Below are 20,679 nucleotides of genomic sequence, written 5' to 3'. Positions count from 1 at the left end.
GTCACATGATGTACAGGCAGACTAGAGGTCAGTCACATGATGTACAGGTAGACTAGAGGTCAGTCACATGATGTACAGGCAGACTAGAGGTCAGTCACATGATGTACAGGTAGACTAGAGGTCAGTCACATGATGTACAGGTAGACTAGAGGTCAGTCACATGATGTACAGGCAGACTAGAGGTCAGTCACATGATGTACAGGCAGACTAGAGGTCAGTCACATGATGTACAGGTAGACTAGAGGTCAGTCACATGATGTACAGGTAGACTAGAGGTCAGTCACATGATGTACAGGCAGACTGGAGGTCAGTCACATGATGTACAGGTAGACTAGAGGTCAGTCACATGATGTACAGGCAGACTAGAGGTCAGTCACATGATGTACAGGTAGACTAGAGGTCAGTCACATGATGTACAGGTAGACTAGAGGTCAGTCACATGATGTACAGGCAGACTAGAGGTCAGTCACATGATGTACAGGCAGACTAGAGGTCAGTCACATGATGTACAGGTAGACTAGAGGTCAGTCACATGATGTACAGGTAGACTAGAGGTCAGTCACATGATGTACAGGCAGACTGGAGGTCAGTCACATGATGTACAGGTAGACTAGAGGTCAGTCACATGATGTACAGGCAGACTAGAGGTCAGTCACATGATGTACAGGTAGACTAGAGGTCAGTCACATGATGTACAGGTAGACTAGAGGTCAGTCACATGATGTACAGGCAGACTAGAGGTCAGTCACATGATGTACAGGCAGACTAGAGGTCAGTCACATGATGTACAGGTAGACTAGAGGTCAGTCACATGATGTACAGGTAGACTAGAGGTCAGTCACATGATGTACAGGCAGACTGGAGGTCAGTCACATGATGTACAGGTAGACTAGAGGTCAGTCACATGATGTACAGGCAGACTAGAGGTCAGTCACATGATGTACAGGTAGACTAGAGGTCAGTCACATGATGTACAGGTAGACTAGAGGTCAGTCACATGATGTACAGGCAGACTAGAGGTCAGTCACATGATGTACAGGCAGACTAGAGGTCAGTCACATGATGTACAGGCAGACTAGAGGTCAGTCACATGATGTACAGGTAGACTAGAGGTCAGTCACATGATGTACAGGCAGACTAGAGGTCAGTCACATGATGTACAGGCAGACTAGAGGTCAGTCACATGATGTACAGGTAGAGTAGAGGTCAGTCACATGATGTACAGGCAGACTAGAGGTCAGTCACATGATGTACAGGCAGACTAGAGGTCAGTCACATGATAAACAGGCAGACTAGAGGTCAGTCACATGATGTACAGGTAGACTAGAGGTCAGTCACATGATGTACAGGCAGACTAGAGGTCAGTCACATGATGTACAGGCAGACTAGAGGTCAGTCACATGATAAACAGGCAGAATAGAGGTCAGTCACATGATGTACAGGCAGACTAGAGGTCAGTCACATGATGTACAGGTAGACGAGAGGTCAGTCACATGATGTACAAGCAGACTAGAGGTCAGTCACATGATGTACAGGCAGACTAGAGGTCAGTCACATGATGTACAGGTAGACGAGAGGTCAGTCACATGATGTACAGGTAGACGAGAGGTCAGTCACATGATGTACAAGCAGACTAGAGGTCAGTCACATGATGTACAGGCAGACTAGAGGTCAGTCACATGATGTACAGGTAGACGAGAGGTCAGTCACATGATGTCCAGGCAGACTAGAGGTCAGTCACATGATGTACAGGTAGACGAGAGGTCAGTCACATGATGTACAGGCAGACTAGAGGTCAGTCACATGATGTACAGGTAGACGAGAGGTCAGTCACATGATGTCCAGGCAGACTAGAGGTCAGTCACATGATGTACAGGCAGACTAGAGGTCAGTCACATGATGTACAGGCAGACTAGAGGTCAGTCTCATGATGTCCAGGCAGACTAGAGGTCAGTCACATGATGTACAGGCAGACTAGAGGTTAGTCACATGATGTACAGGCAGACTAGAGGTCAGTCACATGACGTACAGGTAGACTACAGGTCAGTCACATGACGTACAGGTAGACGAGAGGTCAGTCACATGACGAGTAGACTAGAGCTCAGTACATGATGTACAGGTAGACCAGAGGTCAGTCACATGGCGAGTAGACTAGAGGTCAGTCACACTCCCTTGAGGAAGCGGTGTGTTAGCGCCGCGAAACGCGCGTCGAGGGTCTCTCTGTCCGGCTGTGTCGCTCCTCTGCACCCCTCTGCACTTTATCCTGGTGAGTCCATTTTGGTATGGCGCTACTATTCATCTATATGCATATGCAGCCCACGTGGGCTCTGTCGTATATTAGATAGACTAATTATATTGCCCTACCCTGTTCTTGCCTGGTTTTTACAGCGCTGCTGGGGAGTACACTGTGTACCTTACCCACTATATGTGGGATTCCCCCTGCAGTATCCTTAGGGGTTATTTGGAGTGACAGTCCCCTTTCTGCTGTTCATTGGAACTTACATACTGTGACCTATTACTGATTGTATTTTAATGTTTTTTATGTATCAATAAAGATTTAATTATATATTGTCTATGGTATGCTCCTTGTCCTCCTATTTTTGATATGTACAGGCAGACTATAGGTCAGTCACATGATGTACAGGTAGACTAGAGGTCAGTCACATGATAAACAGGCAGAATAGAGGTCAGACACATGATGTACAGGTAGACTAGAGGTCAGTCACATGATGTACAGGCAGAATACAGGTCAGTCACATGATGTACAGGTAGACTAGAGGTCAGTCACATGATGTACAGGCAGACTAGAGGTCAGTCACATGATAAACAGGCAGAATAGAGGTCAGACACATGATGTACAGGTAAACTAGAGGTCAGTCACATGATGTACAGGTAGACTAGAGGTCAGTCACATGATAAACAGGCAGAATAGAGGTCAGACACATGATAAACAGGCAGACTAGAGGTCAGTCACATGATGTACAGGTAGACTAGAGGTCAGTCACATGATGTACAGGTAGACTAGAGGTCAGTCACATGATAAACAGGCAGAATAGAGGTCAGACACATGATAAACCGGCAGACTAGAGGTCAGTCACATGATGTACAGGTAGACTAGAGGTCAGTCACATGATAAACAGGCAGAATAGAGGTCAGACACATGATAAACAGGCAGACTAGAGGTCAGTCACATGATGTACAGGTAGACTAGAGGTCAGTCACATGATGTACAGGCAGACTAGAGGTCAGTCACATGATGTACAGGCAGACTGGAGGTCAGTCACATGATGTACAGGTAGACTAGAGGTCAGTCACATGATGTACAGGCAGACTAGAGGTCAGTCACATGATGTACAGGTAGACTAGAGGTCAGTCACATGATGTACAGGTAGACTAGAGGTCAGTCACATGATGTACAGGCAGACTAGAGGTCAGTCACATGATGTACAGGCAGACTAGAGGTCAGTCACATGATGTACAGGTAGACTAGAGGTCAGTCACATGATGTACAGGTAGACTAGAGGTCAGTCACATGATGTACAGGCAGACTGGAGGTCAGTCACATGATGTACAGGTAGACTAGAGGTCAGTCACATGATGTACAGGCAGACTAGAGGTCAGTCACATGATGTACAGGTAGACTAGAGGTCAGTCACATGATGTACAGGTAGACTAGAGGTCAGTCACATGATGTACAGGCAGACTAGAGGTCAGTCACATGATGTACAGGCAGACTAGAGGTCAGTCACATGATGTACAGGCAGACTAGAGGTCAGTCACATGATGTACAGGTAGACTAGAGGTCAGTCACATGATGTACAGGCAGACTAGAGGTCAGTCACATGATGTACAGGTAGACTAGAGGTCAGTCACATGATGTACAGGTAGAGTAGAGGTCAGTCACATGATGTACAGGCAGACTAGAGGTCAGTCACATGATGTACAGGCAGACTAGAGGTCAGTCACATGATAAACAGGCAGACTAGAGGTCAGTCACATGATGTACAGGTAGACTAGAGGTCAGTCACATGATGTACAGGCAGACTAGAGGTCAGTCACATGATGTACAGGCAGACTAGAGGTCAGTCACATGATAAACAGGCAGAATAGAGGTCAGTCACATGAAGTACAGGCAGACTAGAGGTCAGTCACATGATGTACAGGTAGACGAGAGGTCAGTCACATGATGTACAAGCAGACTAGAGGTCAGTCACATGATGTACAGGCAGACTAGAGGTCAGTCACATGATGTACAGGTAGACTAGAGGTCAGTCACATGATGTACAGGTAGACGAGAGGTCAGTCACATGATGTACAAGCAGACTAGAGGTCAGTCACATGATGTACAGGCAGACTAGAGGTCAGTCACATGATGTACAGGTAGACTAGAGGTCAGTCACATGATGTCCAGGCAGACTAGAGGTCAGTCACATGATGTACAGGTAGACGAGAGGTCAGTCACATGATGTACAGGCAGACTAGAGGTCAGTCACATGATGTACAGGTAGACGAGAGGTCAGTCACATGATGTCCAGGCAGACTAGAGGTCAGTCACATGATGTACAGGCAGACTAGAGGTCAGTCACATGATGTACAGGCAGACTAGAGGTCAGTCTCATGATGTCCAGGCAGACTAGAGGTCAGTCACATGATGTACAGGCAGACTAGAGGTTAGTCACATGATGTACAGGCAGACTAGAGGTCAGTCACATGACGTACAGGTAGACTACAGGTCAGTCACATGACGTACAGGTAGACGAGAGGTCAGTCACATGACGAGTAGACTAGAGCTCAGTACATGATGTACAGGTAGACCAGAGGTCAGTCACATGGCGAGTAGACTAGAGGTCAGTCACACTCCCTTGAGGAAGCGGTGTGTTAGCGCCGCGAAACGCGCGTCGAGGGTCTCTCTGTCCGGCTGTGTCGCTCCTCTGCACCCCTCTGCACTTTATCCTGGTGAGTCCATTTTGGTATGGCGCTACTATTCATCTATATGCATATGCAGCCCACGTGGGCTCTGTCGTATATTAGATAGACTAATTATATTGCCCTACCCTGTTCTTGCCTGGTTTTTACAGCGCTGCTGGGGAGTACACTGTGTACCTTACCCACTATATGTGGGATTCCCCCTGCAGTATCCTTAGGGGTTATTTGGAGTGACAGTCCCCTTTCTGCTGTTCATTGGAACTTACATACTGTGACCTATTACTGATTGTATTTTAATGTTTTTTATGTATCAATAAAGATTTAATTATATATTGTCTATGGTATGCTCCTTGTCCTCCTATTTTTGATATGTACAGGCAGACTATAGGTCAGTCACATGATGTACAGGTAGACTAGAGGTCAGTCACATGATAAACAGGCAGAATAGAGGTCAGACACATGATGTACAGGTAGACTAGAGGTCAGTCACATGATGTACAGGCAGAATACAGGTCAGTCACATGATGTACAGGTAGACTAGAGGTCAGTCACATGATGTACAGGCAGACTAGAGGTCAGTCACATGATAAACAGGCAGAATAGAGGTCAGACACATGATGTACAGGTAAACTAGAGGTCAGTCACATGATGTACAGGTAGACTAGAGGTCAGTCACATGATAAACAGGCAGAATAGAGGTCAGACACATGATAAACAGGCAGACTAGAGGTCAGTCACATGATGTACAGGTAGACTAGAGGTCAGTCACATGATGTACAGGTAGACTAGAGGTCAGTCACATGATAAACAGGCAGAATAGAGGTCAGACACATGATAAACAGGCAGACTAGAGGTCAGTCACATGATGTACAGGTAGACTAGAGGTCAGTCACATGATAAACAGGCAGAATAGAGGTCAGACACATGATAAACAGGCAGACTAGAGGTCAGTCACATGATGTACAGGTAGACTAGAGGTCAGTCACATGATGTACAGGTAGACTAGAGGTCAGTCACATGATAAACAGGCAGAATAGAGGTCAGACACATGATGTACAGGTAGACTAGAGGTCAGTCACATGATGTACAGGTAGACTAGAGGTCAGTCACATGATAAACAGGCAGACTAGAGGTCAGTCACATGATGTACAGGTAGACTAGAGGTCAGTCACATGATAAACAGGCAGAATAGAGGTCAGACACATGATGTACAGTTAAACTAGAGGTCAGTCACATGATAAACAGGCAGAATAGAGGTCAGTCACATGATGTACAGGCAGACTAGAGGTCAGTCACATGATGTACAGGTAGACTAGAGGTCAGTCACATGATAAACAGGTAGACTAGAGGTCAGTCACATGATAAACAGGCAGAATAGAGGTCAGACACATGATGTACAGGCAGACTAGAGGTCAGTCACATGATAAACAGGCAGACTAGAGGTCAGTCACATGATGTACAGGTAGACTAGAGGTCAGTCACATGATGTACAGGTAGACTAGAGGTCAGTCACATGATGTACAGGTAGACTAGAGGTCAGTCACATGATAAACAGGCAGAATAGAGGTCAGACACATGATGTACAGTTAAACTAGAGGTCAGTCACATGATAAACAGGCAGAATAGAGGTCAGTCACATGATGTACAGGCAGAATACAGGTCAGTCACATGATGTACAGGTAGACTAGAGGTCAGTCACATGATGTACAGGCAGACTAGAGGTCAGTCACATGATAAACAGGCAGAATAGAGGTCAGACACATGATGTACAGGTAAACTAGAGGTCAGTCACATGATGTACAGGTAGACTAGAGGTCAGTCACATGATAAACAGGCAGAATAGAGGTCAGACACATGATAAACAGGCAGACTAGAGGTCAGTCACATGATGTACAGGTAGACTAGAGGTCAGTCACATGATGTACAGGTAGACTAGAGGTCAGTCACATGATAAACAGGCAGAATAGAGGTCAGACACATGATAAACAGGCAGACTAGAGGTCAGTCACATGATGTACAGGCAGACTAGAGGTCAGTCACATGATGTACAGGTAGACTAGAGGTCAGTCACATGATAAACAGGCAGAATAGAGGTCAGACACATGATAAACAGGCAGACTAGAGGTCAGTCACATGATGTACAGGTAGACTAGAGGTCAGTCACATGATGTACAGGTAGACTAGAGGTCAGTCACATGATAAACAGGCAGAATAGAGGTCAGACACATGATGTACAGGTAGACTAGAGGTCAGTCACATGATGTACAGGTAGACTAGAGGTCAGTCACATGATAAACAGGCAGACTAGAGGTCAGTCACATGATGTACAGGTAGACTAGAGGTCAGTCACATGATGTACAGGTAGACTAGAGGTCAGTCACATGATAAACAGGCAGAATAGAGGTCAGACACATGATGTACAGTTAAACTAGAGGTCAGTCACATGATAAACAGGCAGAATAGAGGTCAGTCACATGATGTACAGGCAGACTAGAGGTCAGTCACATGATGTACAGGCAGACTAGAGGTCAGTCACATGATGTACAGGTAGAGTAGAGGTCAGTCACATGATGTACAGGCAGACTAGAGGTCAGTCACATGATGTACAGGCAGACTAGAGGTCAGTCACATGATAAACAGGCAGACTAGAGGTCAGTCACATGATGTACAGGTAGACTAGAGGTCAGTCACATGATGTACAGGCAGACTAGAGGTCAGTCACATGATGTACAGGCAGACTAGAGGTCAGTCACATGATAAACAGGCAGAATAGAGGTCAGTCACATGAAGTACAGGCAGACTAGAGGTCAGTCACATGATGTACAGGTAGACGAGAGGTCAGTCACATGATGTACAAGCAGACTAGAGGTCAGTCACATGATGTACAGGCAGACTAGAGGTCAGTCACATGATGTACAGGCAGACTAGAGGTCAGTCACATGATGTACAGGTAGACGAGAGGTCAGTCACATGATGTCCAGGCAGACTAGAGGTCAGTCACATGATGTACAGGTAGACGAGAGGTCAGTCACATGATGTACAGGCAGACTAGAGGTCAGTCACATGATGTACAAGTAGACGAGAGGTCAGTCACATGATGTCCAGGCAGACTAGAGGTCAGTCACATGATGTACAGGCAGACTAGAGGTCAGTCACATGATGTACAGGCAGACTAGAGGTCAGTCTCATGATGTCCAGGCAGACTAGAGGTCAGTCACATGATGTACAGGCAGACTAGAGGTCAGTCACATGATGTACAGGCAGACTAGAGGTCAGTCACATGACGTACAGGTAGACTACAGGTCAGTCACATGACGTACAGGTAGACGAGAGGTCAGTCACATGACGAGTAGACTAGAGCTCAGTACATGATGTACAGGTAGACCAGAGGTCAGTCACATGGCGAGTAGACTAGAGGTCAGTCACACTCCCTTGAGGAAGCGGCGTGTTAGCGCCGCGAAACGCGCGTCGAGGGTCTCTCTGTCCGGCTGTGTCGCTCCTCTGCACCCCTCTGCACTTTATCCTGGTGAGTCCATTTTGGTATGGCGCTACTATTCATCTATATGCATATGCAGCCCACGTGGGCTCTGTCGTATATTAGATAGACTAATTATATTGCCCTACCCTGTTCTTGCCTGGTTTTTACAGCGCTGCTGGGGAGTACACTGTGTACCTTACCCACTATATGTGGGATTCCCCCTGCAGTATCCTTAGGGGATATTTGGAGTGACAGTCCCCTTTCTGCTGTTCATTGGAACTTACATACTGTGACCTATTACTGATTGTATTTTAATGTTTTTTATGTATCAATAAAGATTTAATTATATATTGTCTATGGTATGCTCCTTGTCCTCCTATTTTTGATATGTACAGGCAGACTATAGGTCAGTCACATGATGTACAGGTAGACTAGAGGTCAGTCACATGATAAACAGGCAGAATAGAGGTCAGACACATGATGTACAGGTAGACTAGAGGTCAGTCACATGATGTACAGGCAGACTAGAGGTCAGTCACATGATGTACAGGCAGAATACAGGTCAGTCACATGATGTACAGGTAGACTAGAGGTCAGTCACATGATGTACAGGCAGACTAGAGGTCAGTCACATGATAAACAGGCAGAATAGAGGTCAGACACATGATGTACAGGTAAACTAGAGGTCAGTCACATGATGTACAGGTAGACTAGAGGTCAGTCACATGATAAACAGGCAGAATAGAGGTCAGACACATGATAAACAGGCAGACTAGAGGTCAGTCACATGATGTACAGGTAGACTAGAGGTCAGTCACATGATGTACAGGTAGACTAGAGGTCAGTCACATGATAAACAGGCAGAATAGAGGTCAGACACATGATAAACAGGCAGACTAGAGGTCAGTCACATGATGTACAGGTAGACTAGAGGTCAGTCACATGATAAACAGGCAGAATAGAGGTCAGACACATGATAAACAGGCAGACTAGAGGTCAGTCACATGATGTACAGGTAGACTAGAGGTCAGTCACATGATGTACAGGTAGACTAGAGGTCAGTCACATGATAAACAGGCAGAATAGAGGTCAGACACATGATGTACAGGTAGACTAGAGGTCAGTCACATGATGTACAGGTAGACTAGAGGTCAGTCACATGATAAACAGGCAGACTAGAGGTCAGTCACATGATGTACAGGTAGACTAGAGGTCAGTCACATGATGTACAGGTAGACTAGAGGTAAGTCACATGATAAACAGGCAGAATAGAGGTCAGACACATGATGTACAGGCAGAATACAGGTCAGTCACATGATGTACAGGTAGACTAGAGGTCAGTCACATGATGTACAGGCAGAATACAGGTCAGTCACGTGATGTACAGGTAGACTAGAGGTCAGTCACATGATGTACAGGCAGACTAGAGGTCAGACACATGATGCACAGGTAGACTAGAGGTCAGTCACATGACGTACAGGCAGACTAGAGGTCAGTCACATGATGTACAGGCAGAATACAGGTCAGTCACATGATGTACAGGTAGACTAGAGGTCAGTCACATGATGTACAGGCAGACTAGAGGTCAGTCACATGATAAACAGGCAGAATAGAGGTCAGACACATGATAAACAGGCAGACTAGAGGTCAGTCACATGATGTACAGGTAGACTAGAGGTCAGTCACATGATAAACAGGCAGAATAGAGGTCAGACACATGATAAACAGGCAGACTAGAGGTCAGTCACATGATGTACAGGTAGACTAGAGGTCAGTCACATGATAAACAGGCAGAATAGAGGTCAGACACATGATAAACAGGCAGACTAGAGGTCAGTCACATGATGTACAGGTAGACTAGAGGTCAGTCACATGATGTACAGGTAGACTAGAGGTCAGTCACATGATAAACAGGCAGAATAGAGGTCAGACACATGATGTACAGGTAGACTAGAGGTCAGTCACATGATGTACAGGTAGACTAGAGGTCAGTCACATGATAAACAGGCAGACTAGAGGTCAGTCACATGATGTACAGGTAGACTAGAGGTCAGTCACATGATGTACAGGTAGACTAGAGGTCAGTCACATGATAAACAGGCAGAATAGAGGTCAGACACATGATGTACAGGCAGAATACAGGTCAGTCACATGATGTACAGGTAGACTAGAGGTCAGTCACATGATGTACAGGCAGAATACAGGTCAGTCACGTGATGTACAGGTAGACTAGAGGTCAGTCACATGATGTACAGGCAGACTAGAGGTCAGACACATGATGCACAGGTAGACTAGAGGTCAGTCACATGACGTACAGGCAGACTAGAGGTCAGTCACATGATGTACAGGCAGAATACAGGTCAGTCACATGATGTACAGGTAGACTAGAGGTCAGTCACATGATGTACAGGCAGACTAGAGGTCAGTCACATGATAAACAGGCAGAATAGAGGTCAGGCACATGATGTACAGGTAAACTAGAGGTCAGTCACATGATGTACAGGTAGATTAGAGGTCAGTCACATGATAAACAGGCAGACTAGAGGTCAGTCACATGATGTACAGGTAGACTAGAGGTCAGTCACATGATGTACAGGTAGACTAGAGGTCAGTCACATGATAAACAGGCAGAATAGAGGTCAGACACATGATAAACAGGCAGACTAGAGGTCAGTCACATGATGTACAGGCAGACTAGAGGTCAGTCACATGATGTACAGGTAGACTAGAGGTCAGTCACATGATAAACAGGCAGAATAGAGGTCAGACACATGATAAACAGGCAGACTAGAGGTCAGTCACATGATGTACAGGTAGACTAGAGGTCAGTCACATGATGTACAGGTAGACTAGAGGTCAGTCACATGATAAACAGGCAGAATAGAGGTCAGACACATGATGTACAGGTAGACTAGAGGTCAGTCACATGATGTACAGGTAGACTAGAGGTCAGTCACATGATAAACAGGCAGACTAGAGGTCAGTCACATGATGTACAGGTAGACTAGAGGTCAGTCACATGATGTACAGGTAGACTAGAGGTCAGTCACATGATAAACAGGCAGAATAGAGGTCAGACACATGATGTACAGTTAAACTAGAGGTCAGTCACATGATAAACAGGCAGAATAGAGGTCAGTCACATGATGTACAGGCAGACTAGAGGTCAGTCACATGATGTACAGGTAGACTAGAGGTCAGTCACATGATAAACAGGTAGACTAGAGGTCAGTCACATGATAAACAGGCAGAATAGAGGTCAGACACATGATGTACAGGTAGATTAGAGGTCAGTCACATGATAAACAGGCAGACTAGAGGTCAGTCACATGATGTACAGGTAGACTAGAGGTCAGTCACATGATGTACAGGTAGACTAGAGGTCAGTCACATGATAAACAGGCAGAATAGAGGTCAGACACATGATGTACAGTTAAACTAGAGGTCAGTCACATGATAAACAGGCAGAATAGAGGTCAGTCACATGATGTACAGGCAGAATACAGGTCAGTCACATGATGTACAGGTAGACTAGAGGTCAGTCACATGATGTACAGGCAGAATACAGGTCAGTCACGTGATGTACAGGTAGACTAGAGGTCAGTCACATGATGTACAGGCAGACTAGAGGTCAGACACATGATGCACAGGTAGACTAGAGGTCAGTCACATGACGTACAGGCAGACTAGAGGTCAGTCACATGATGTACAGGCAGAATACAGGTCAGTCACATGATGTACAGGTAGACTAGAGGTCAGTCACATGATGTACAGGCAGACTAGAGGTCAGTCACATGATGTACAGGCAGACTAGAGGTCAGTCACATGATGTACAGGTAGACTAGAGGTCAGTCACATGATGTACAGGTAGACTAGAGGTCAGTCACATGATGTACAGGTAGACTAGAGGTCAGTCACATGATGTACAGGCAGACTAGAGGTCAGACACATGATGTACAGGTAGACTAGGGGTCAGTCACATGATGTACAGGCAGACTAGAGGTCAGACACATGATGTACAGGCAGACTAGAGGTCAGTCACATGATGTACAGGCAGACTAGAGGTCAGACACATGATGTACAGGCAGACTAGAGGTCAGACACATGATGCACAGGTAGACTAGAGGTCAGTCACATGACGTACAGGCAGACTAGAGGTCAGTCACATGATGTACAGGCAGAATACAGGTCAGTCACATGATGTACAGGTAGACTAGAGGTCAGTCACATGATGTACAGGCAGACTAGAGGTCAGTCACATGATGTACAGGCAGACTAGAGGTCAGTCACATGATGTATAGGTAGACTAGAGGTCAGTCACATGATGTATAGGTAGACTAGAGGTCAGTCACATGATGTACAGGTAGACTAGAGGTCAGTCACATGATGTACAGGTAGACTAGAGGTCAGTCACATGATGTACAGGTAGACTAGAGGTCAGACACATGATGTACAGGTAGACTAGAGGTCAGTCACATGATGTACAGGCAGACTAGAGGTCAGACACATGATGTACAGGCAGACTAGAGGTCAGACACATGATGTACAGGCAGACTAGAGGTCAGACACATGATGTACAGGCAGACTAGAGGTCAGACACATGATGTACAGGCAGACTAGAGGTCAGACACATGATGTACAGGCAAACTAGAGGTCAGACACATGATGTACAGGTAGACTAGAGGTCAGTCACATGATGTACAGGCAGAATACAGGTCAGTCACATGATGTACAGGTAGACTAGAGGTCAGTCACATGATGTACAGGCAGAATACAGGTCAGTCACATGATGTACAGGTAGACTAGAGGTCAGTCACATGATGTACAGGCAGAATACAGGTCAGTCACATGATGTACAGGTAGACTAGAGGTCAGTCACATGATGTACAGGCAGACTAGAGGTCAGTCACATGATGTACACGTAGGCGAGAGGTCAGTCACATGACGAGTAGACTAGCGGTCAGTCACCTATGGTCTTGATGACGGCTTCCTGGAACATCCTCTCCTCGTGCTCTTTGATAATCTTAGTTCCGATGTTGACCGATGAGTCGTAGCTTCCGGTCAGCTCATAGTCAATGCTCAGCCGCAGCTGCCTAAGCAACGTGTTAAACACCTCCAGCACGGTGGGGCCTGCACACAACGGAGAGACGGGAGAGCTACATGTGAGGCCGAGCGCAAGCAGCAAAAGAAATGGCAGACACGTGCAACCGTGATCCATCACTACACACACAAATACTGCAATACTAAAATACCGAAATACCGAAATACTAAAACACCGAAATACTGAAATACCGAAATACTGAAATACTAAAATACTGAAATACTAAAATACTGAAATACCGAAATACTAAAATACCGAAACACTAAAATACAGAAATACTAAAATACCGAAATACCGAAAGACTGAAATACATACCCACAGAACCAGTGGCGGCAATAACAGCAGCTTCAGATAGAACGTCAACAATTCCAGCCCTGACAGTGGCAGCACTTTTACTGTTGGCATCAAGGTGGCTCAATAATTGCTGTATCACCAGGTGAGAATGCTGCGGCTGTGTGATAGATAGAGACACGTAACCAATATTGTGCAAGAGCCAGGGCTGAAAACTGCATACTTCTATACATAGGGGGCAGTACTGTATTATAGTAGTTATATTCTTGTACATAGGGAGCAGTATTATAGTGGTTATATTCTTGTACATAGGAGCAGTATTATAGTAGTTATATTCTTGTACATAGGGGCAGTATTATAGTAGTTATATTCTTGTACATAGGGGCAGTATTATAGTAGTTATATTCTTGTACATAGGAGCAGTATTATAGTAGGTATATTCTTGTACATAGAAGCAGTATTATAGTAGTTATATTCTTGTACATAGGAGCAGTATTATAGTAGTTATATTCTTGTACATAGGAGCAGTATTATAGTAGTTATATTCTTGTACATATGGGGCAGTATTATAGTAGTTATATTCTTGTACATAGGGGCAGTATTATAGTAGTTATATTCTTGTACATAGGAGCAGTATTATAGTAGTTATATTCTTGTACATAGAAGCAGTATTATAGTAGTTATATTCTTGTACATAGGAGCAGTATTATAGTAGTTATATTCTTGTACATATGGGGCAGTATTATAGTAGTTATATTCTTGTACATAGGGGCAGTATTATAGTAGTTATATTCTTGTACATAGGAGCAGTATTATAGTAGTTATATTCTTGTACATAGAAGCAGTATTATAGTAGTTATAGTCTTGTACATAGGAGCAGTATTATAGTAGTTATATTCTTGTACATATGGGGCAGTATTATAGTAGTTATATTCTTGTACATAGGGGCAGTATTATAGTAGTTATATTCTTGTACATAGGAGCAGTATTATAGTAGTTATATTCTTGTACATAGAAGCAGTATTATAGTAGTTATATTCTTGTACATAGGAGCAGTATTATAGTAGTTATATTCTTGTACATAGGAGCAGTATTATAGTAGTTATATTCTTGTACATATGGGGCAGTATTATAGTAGTTATATTCTTGTACATAGGGGCAGTATTATAGTAGTTATATTCTTGTACATAGGAGCAGTTTTATAGTAGTTATATTCTTGTACATAGGAGCAGTATTATAGTAGTTATATTCTTGTACCTAGGAGCAGTATTATAGTAGTTATATTCTTGTACATAGGAGCAGTATTATAGTAGTTATATTCTTGTACATAGGGACAGTATTATAGTAGTTGTATTCTTGTACATATGGGGCAGTATCATAGCAGATATATTCCTGTACATAGGGGGCAGTATTATAGTAGTTATATTCTTGTACATAGGGGCAGTATTATAGTAGTTATATTCTTGTACATAGGGGCAGTATTATAGTAGTCATATTCTTGTACATAGGAGCAGTATTATAGTAGTTATATTCTTGTATATAGGGGCAGTATTATACTAGCTTTATGCTTGTACCTATGGTATGTGGCAGTATTATAGTAGTTATATTCTTGTACATAGGGGCAGTATTATAGTAGTTATATTCTTGTACATAGGAGCAGTATTATAGTAGTTATATTCTTGTACATAGGGGGCAGTATTATAGTAGTTATATTCTTGTACATAGGGGGCAGTATTATAGTAGTTATATTCTTGTACATAGGAGCAGTATTATAGTAGTTATATTCTTGTACATAGGGGCAGTATTATAGTAGTTATATTCTTGTACATAGGAGCAGTATTATAGTAGTTATATTCTTGTACATAGGGGCAGTATTATAGTAGTTATATTCTTGTATATAGGGGCAGTATTATACTAGCTTTATGCTTGTACCTATGGTATGTGGCAGTATTATAGTAGTCATTCCCTTTTATATAGGACGCAGCATTGTAGTCGTTAGTCTAATACATATATGAAAACTTAAAGGTGTTTTTGTCAAGAACAAAAGTTAATTTTAATCAGAAGATCTTGGAACAATAATAACTTTCACATTTGGATGTGTTATAAAATGTTCCTGTGCTGAGATAATCTTATAAATGTGTCCCTGCTGTGTACTGTGTTATGGTCGTGTCTGACCGTACAGGAACATGGATCATACCGCAGCTCCTGGGCAGGGGAGTATACTGGTATTACAGCAGGGGAACACAACGGATTCTTTTTGTGAGGTTAGACATCTTTCTGGTTCTCACCTGTATTGAATACATAATGATCTTAAAACATTGTATGGCGAAGACCTTGGGCTCCCACAGGGAATGGTTATCAAGGTGCCTGGAAAATATAAATGAAGAGTCACACCCCGACGCCTACCGGACACGAAGGCTGCGGTTTGGGGGGGTCTGGACGCATTTTTCGGACATCAAATTAGTTTATGTTAAGTCTGTTGCGATTATAAGGATACAGGTACATATTTTTGGTGTAAAAACCCCGATACCTATGATGATAATGATACAATCCGGCATCTCGATAGCCGGCGATTTTTCAAAATGGCAAAATAAAACTTTCAGATTTGCTCATATGTAAGGCCAATGGACCTCAAAGGATGAAAAAAAGAAGTAGAAGCCTTGGGATGTATCTCCAGATGATGACTACGTGGCGGCATACTCACATGAGTACGGGTTTAATGGCATTTTTGATGTTCCCATAGGCCGCTCGACCCAGCAGCTCCCTAAGACAGCGCTCGGCCAGTTCTGCCGGGACGTCCTTCTCTTTATCCGCGTTCTGCAGTGGAGATGGCGACCGACTGAAAATATCGAAAGAAAAATTATCACCACTGGGCGTCGCTGTGAGCTCTCAATAATCCAGCCTTGTTTCTATATATATATATTATTTATATATGTGTTTTTCGATGGTTGACACCATGCAGCATGTTGGCATAAATGCACATATAGACTTAAAGGGCAATTCCACAAGCGCATGACTGTAGCATGAGGGAGAGAGGCTTTGTTCAAGGTCCACCTTTAAGTCTTAGTCAGATCTTGCTCATTTAAAGGGGTACAGCCGTCTCCATAATTATGGAATATAGGGATAAAAACGGGTGTTGTCCCTAAAATAAGAACCCCTTCCTAATAAACAGGAGCACTCCCCTCCTTGATAACACCTTCAGTGATTGGTGGGACCCCCGAAAATCAGTGGGACCTTCTGCAATCTCTCACGATACGAAGCCCTAGGGCCAGGAGACGTAATCCTATACACCCTTCTTCTGGGGAACATTTAGGACCATTCGTTTGCCTTTCTTCATCTCCCCCCATTTTTGATCTGGGCCCCTCCGTCTCATAGCGCAGATCATGCACTTTGAACTTCACTTGATGGCAGAATTGCTCTTTAATTTTTCATGCGGCCAATTACTGGCTCTGCGGGGGTCCGGGAGACATTACCGTAACCTACAGAGCAGGTAATTAGGCTAAAACATGGAGCAAGATGATGGTCGCAACTTTGTTTCCATGCTTTTGATGCAGGAAAGGAGGACAGCTGCAATGGGGTAAGGCACCTCCTGGGGTGCACAGCGGGTGCGGACCCCCAGTCGGGGGGGATTCCAGGCAAGACTGAACACTCGGGTGGGTAAAATCTCCTCATTCTCATCTGTAAAGCACATCAAAATTCTAAGCCGACGACCACTATTGCCGCCACTTTTGCTCTCTTGTCTCGCGGAAAAGCAAGAAGTGGCTACCCAGAATTTTGAGAACTTGACGGATGAGGAGGAATCAAGGACTTCTGAAAGTTACTTAAGGTTCTAGAAATACAAAGAAAGGGGAAATGAAACAGGAAAAGGGAAATTTGAGGGGAATTTTTATGCAATAATATGTCAGAAAGAGAAGGAAGGAGATTAAGTAAATAAGACGGCAGGTAATAAGGAAGGAGAAAGGAGCACCAAACAATCATCCAAAGCAGAAGGTGATCAATCGTAAGCTGACCGTACACATAGGAAGAAGGCAGATTGTAAGGACGACCGGTCACAAGATAGATCCTTTTATGGACAGCGACCCCCAAAATAACCCCAGTACTATGTCCTAGTCTTAGCAGAGATCCTTCATGCCTATCAAGGTAGTCATTACTTCAGGATATAGGGATGGCCTCCTCTTCATGTGGGCACAGTGCTTGGAGTAGACCTCTTCTTTGGGTTCCTCATCCCCACAGTGCTTGGAGCAGACCTCTTCTTTGGGTTCCTCATCCGCACAGTGCTTGGAGCAGACCTCTTCTTTGTGTTCTTCCGGACAGTGCTTAAAGCAGACCTCTTCTTTGGTTCCTCATCCGCACAGTGCTTGGAGCAGACCTTTTCTTTGTGTTCCTCATCCACACAGTGCTTGGAGCAGACCTCTTCTTTGTGTTCCTCATCCCCAAAGTGCTTGGAGCAGACCTCTTCTTTGTGTTCCTCATCCACACAGTGCTTGAAGCAGACCTCTTCTTTGTGTTCTTCATCCGCACAGTGCTTGGAGCAGACCTCTTCTTTGTGTTCTTCATCCGCACAGTGCTTGGAGCAGACCTCTTCTTTGGGTTCCTCATCCGCACAGTGCTTGGAGCAGACCTCTTCTTTGGGTTCCTCATCCGCACAGTGCTTGGAGCAGACCTCTTCTTTGTGTTCTTCCGGACAGTGCTTGAAGCAGACCTCTTCTTTGGTTCCTCATCCGCACAGTGCTTGGAGCAGACCTTTTCTTTGTGTTCCTCATCCACACAGTGCTTGGAGCAGACCTCTTCTTTGTGTTCCTCATCCCCAAAGTGCTTGGAGCAGACCTCTTCTTTGTGTTCCTCATCCACACAGTGCTTGAAGCAGACCTCTTCTTTGTGTTCTTCATCCGCACAGTGCTTGGAGCAGACCTCTTCTTTGTGTTCCTCATCCACACAGTGCTTGGAGCAGACCTTTTCTTTGTGTTCTTCATCAGCACAGTGAGTGGAGCAGATCTCTTCTTTGTGTTCTTCATCCGCACAGTGCTTGGAGCAGACCTCTTCTTTGTGTTCTTCATGCCTATCAAGGTAGTCATTACTTCAGGATATAGGGATGGCCTCCTCTTCATGTGGGCACAGTGCTTGGAGTAGACCTCTTCTTTGGGTTCCTCATCCCCACAGTGCTTGGAGCAGACCTCTTCTTTGGGTTCCTCATCCGCACAGTGCTTGGAGCAGACCTCTTCTTTGTGTTCTTCCGGACAGTGCTTGAAGCAGACCTCTTCTTTGGTTCCTCATCCACACAGTGCTTGGAGCAGACCTCTTCTTTGTGTTCCTCATCCACACAGTGCTTGGAGCAGACCTCTTCTTTGTGTTCCTCATCCACACAGTGCTTGAAGCAGACCTCTTCTTTGTGTTCTTCATCCGCACAGTGCTTGGAGCAGACCTCTTCTTTGTGTTCCTCATCCACACAGTGCTTGGAGCAGACCTTTTCTTTGTGTTCTTCATCAGCACAGTGAGTGGAGCAGATCTCTTCTATGTGCTCCTCATCCACACAGTGCTTGGAGCAGACCTTTTCTTTGTGTTCCTCATCAGCACAGTGAGTGGAGCAGACCTCTTTTATGTGCTCCTCATCCACACAGTGCTTGGAGCAGACCTCTTCTTTGTGTTCTTCATCCGCACAGTGCTTGGAGCAGACCTTTTCTTTGTGTTCCTCATCCACACAGTGCTTGGAGCAGACCTCTTCTTTGTGTTCTTCATCCGCACAGTGCTTGGAGCAGACCTCTTCTTTGTGTTCCTCATCCCCACAGTGCTTGGAGCAGACCTCTTCTTTGTGTTCCTCATCCACACAGTGCTTGAAGCAGACCTCTTCTTTGTGTTCTTCATCCGCACAGTGCTTGGAGCGGACCTCTTCTTTGTGTTCCTCATCCCCACGGTGCTTGGAGCAGACCTCTTCTTTGTGTTCCTCATCCACACAGTGCTTGAAGCAGACCTCTTCTTTGTGTTCCTCATCCACACAGTGCTTGGAGCAGACCTCTTCTTTGTGTTCCTCATCCCCACAGTGCTTGGAGCAGACCTCTTCTTTGTGTTCCTCATCCACGCAGTGCTTGGAACAGACCTCTTCTTTGTGTTCCTCATCCACACAGTGCTTGGAGCAGACCTTTTCTTTGTGTTCCTCATCAGCACAGTGAGTGGAGCAGACCTCTTCTATGTGCTCCTCATCCACACAGTGCTTGGAGCAGACCTTTTCTTTGTGTTCCTCATCAGCACAGTGAGTGGAGCAGACCTCTTCTATGTGCTCCTCATCCACACAGTGCTTGGAGCAGACCTCTTGTGTTCCTCATCCGCACAGTGCTTGGAGCAGACCTCTTCTATGTGTTCCTCATCCACGCAGTGCTTGGAACAGACCTCTTCTTTGTGTTCCTCATCCACACAGTGCTTGGAGCAGACCTCTTCTTCTTTTTGGTCTCTTTGTATGGTGCTTGGAGCAGATCACTTCTTCATGTGGCCTCTCTATATGGTGTTTGTAACCAACCTCTTCCTCATGTGGTTCTTCATGTATTCTCTTTGCCAGGTCCATGGAGCAGACTTCTTCTTAATGTGGTCTCTTTGCATCGTCCATTGAGTAGATCTGTTCATCATGTGGTCTCTTTGCCAGGTCCATGGAGCAGACTACTTCCTCATGTGGTCTCTTTGCATGGTTCATGGAGCAGACTTCTTCATGTATTCTCTTTGCCTGGTCTATGAAGTAGACTTCTTCTTTATGTGGTCTCTTTGCATGGTCCCTAGTGCAGACCTCTTCTTCATGTGGTCTCTTTGCATGGTCTATGAAGCAGACCTTGTCTTCTTTTTGTCTCTTTTCATTGTTCAAGGAGCAGACTTCTTCATGTGGCCTCTTTACATAATC

The 20,679-nt window shown here is 44.8% G+C and overlaps 1 protein-coding gene across 3 annotated transcripts in view; it reads right to left on the bottom strand.

Moving 5' to 3' along the window:
* Positions 1–20,679, bottom strand: part of EFR3B (EFR3 homolog B) — a 164,968-nt gene that overhangs the window by 14,269 nt on the left and 130,020 nt on the right. For all 3 annotated transcript variants that reach the window (XM_069728430.1, XM_069728431.1, XM_069728429.1), the window contains 4 exons: positions 16,501–16,635; positions 16,085–16,163; positions 13,821–13,956; positions 13,373–13,534 (listed from right to left, as the gene is read on the bottom strand). In XM_069728430.1, the coding sequence (XP_069584531.1) occupies positions 13,373–13,534; positions 13,821–13,956; positions 16,085–16,163; positions 16,501–16,635 (512 nt within the window). The remainder of the gene's footprint in view (positions 1–13,372; positions 13,535–13,820; positions 13,957–16,084; positions 16,164–16,500; positions 16,636–20,679) is intronic.

The sequence above is a fragment of the Ranitomeya imitator genome, chromosome 5 (genome assembly GCF_032444005.1).
Source record: "Ranitomeya imitator isolate aRanImi1 chromosome 5, aRanImi1.pri, whole genome shotgun sequence".
In the NCBI taxonomy this organism is placed as follows: domain Eukaryota; kingdom Metazoa; phylum Chordata; class Amphibia; order Anura; family Dendrobatidae; genus Ranitomeya; species Ranitomeya imitator.
This window is presented reverse-complemented; position numbering and strand designations above follow the sequence as displayed.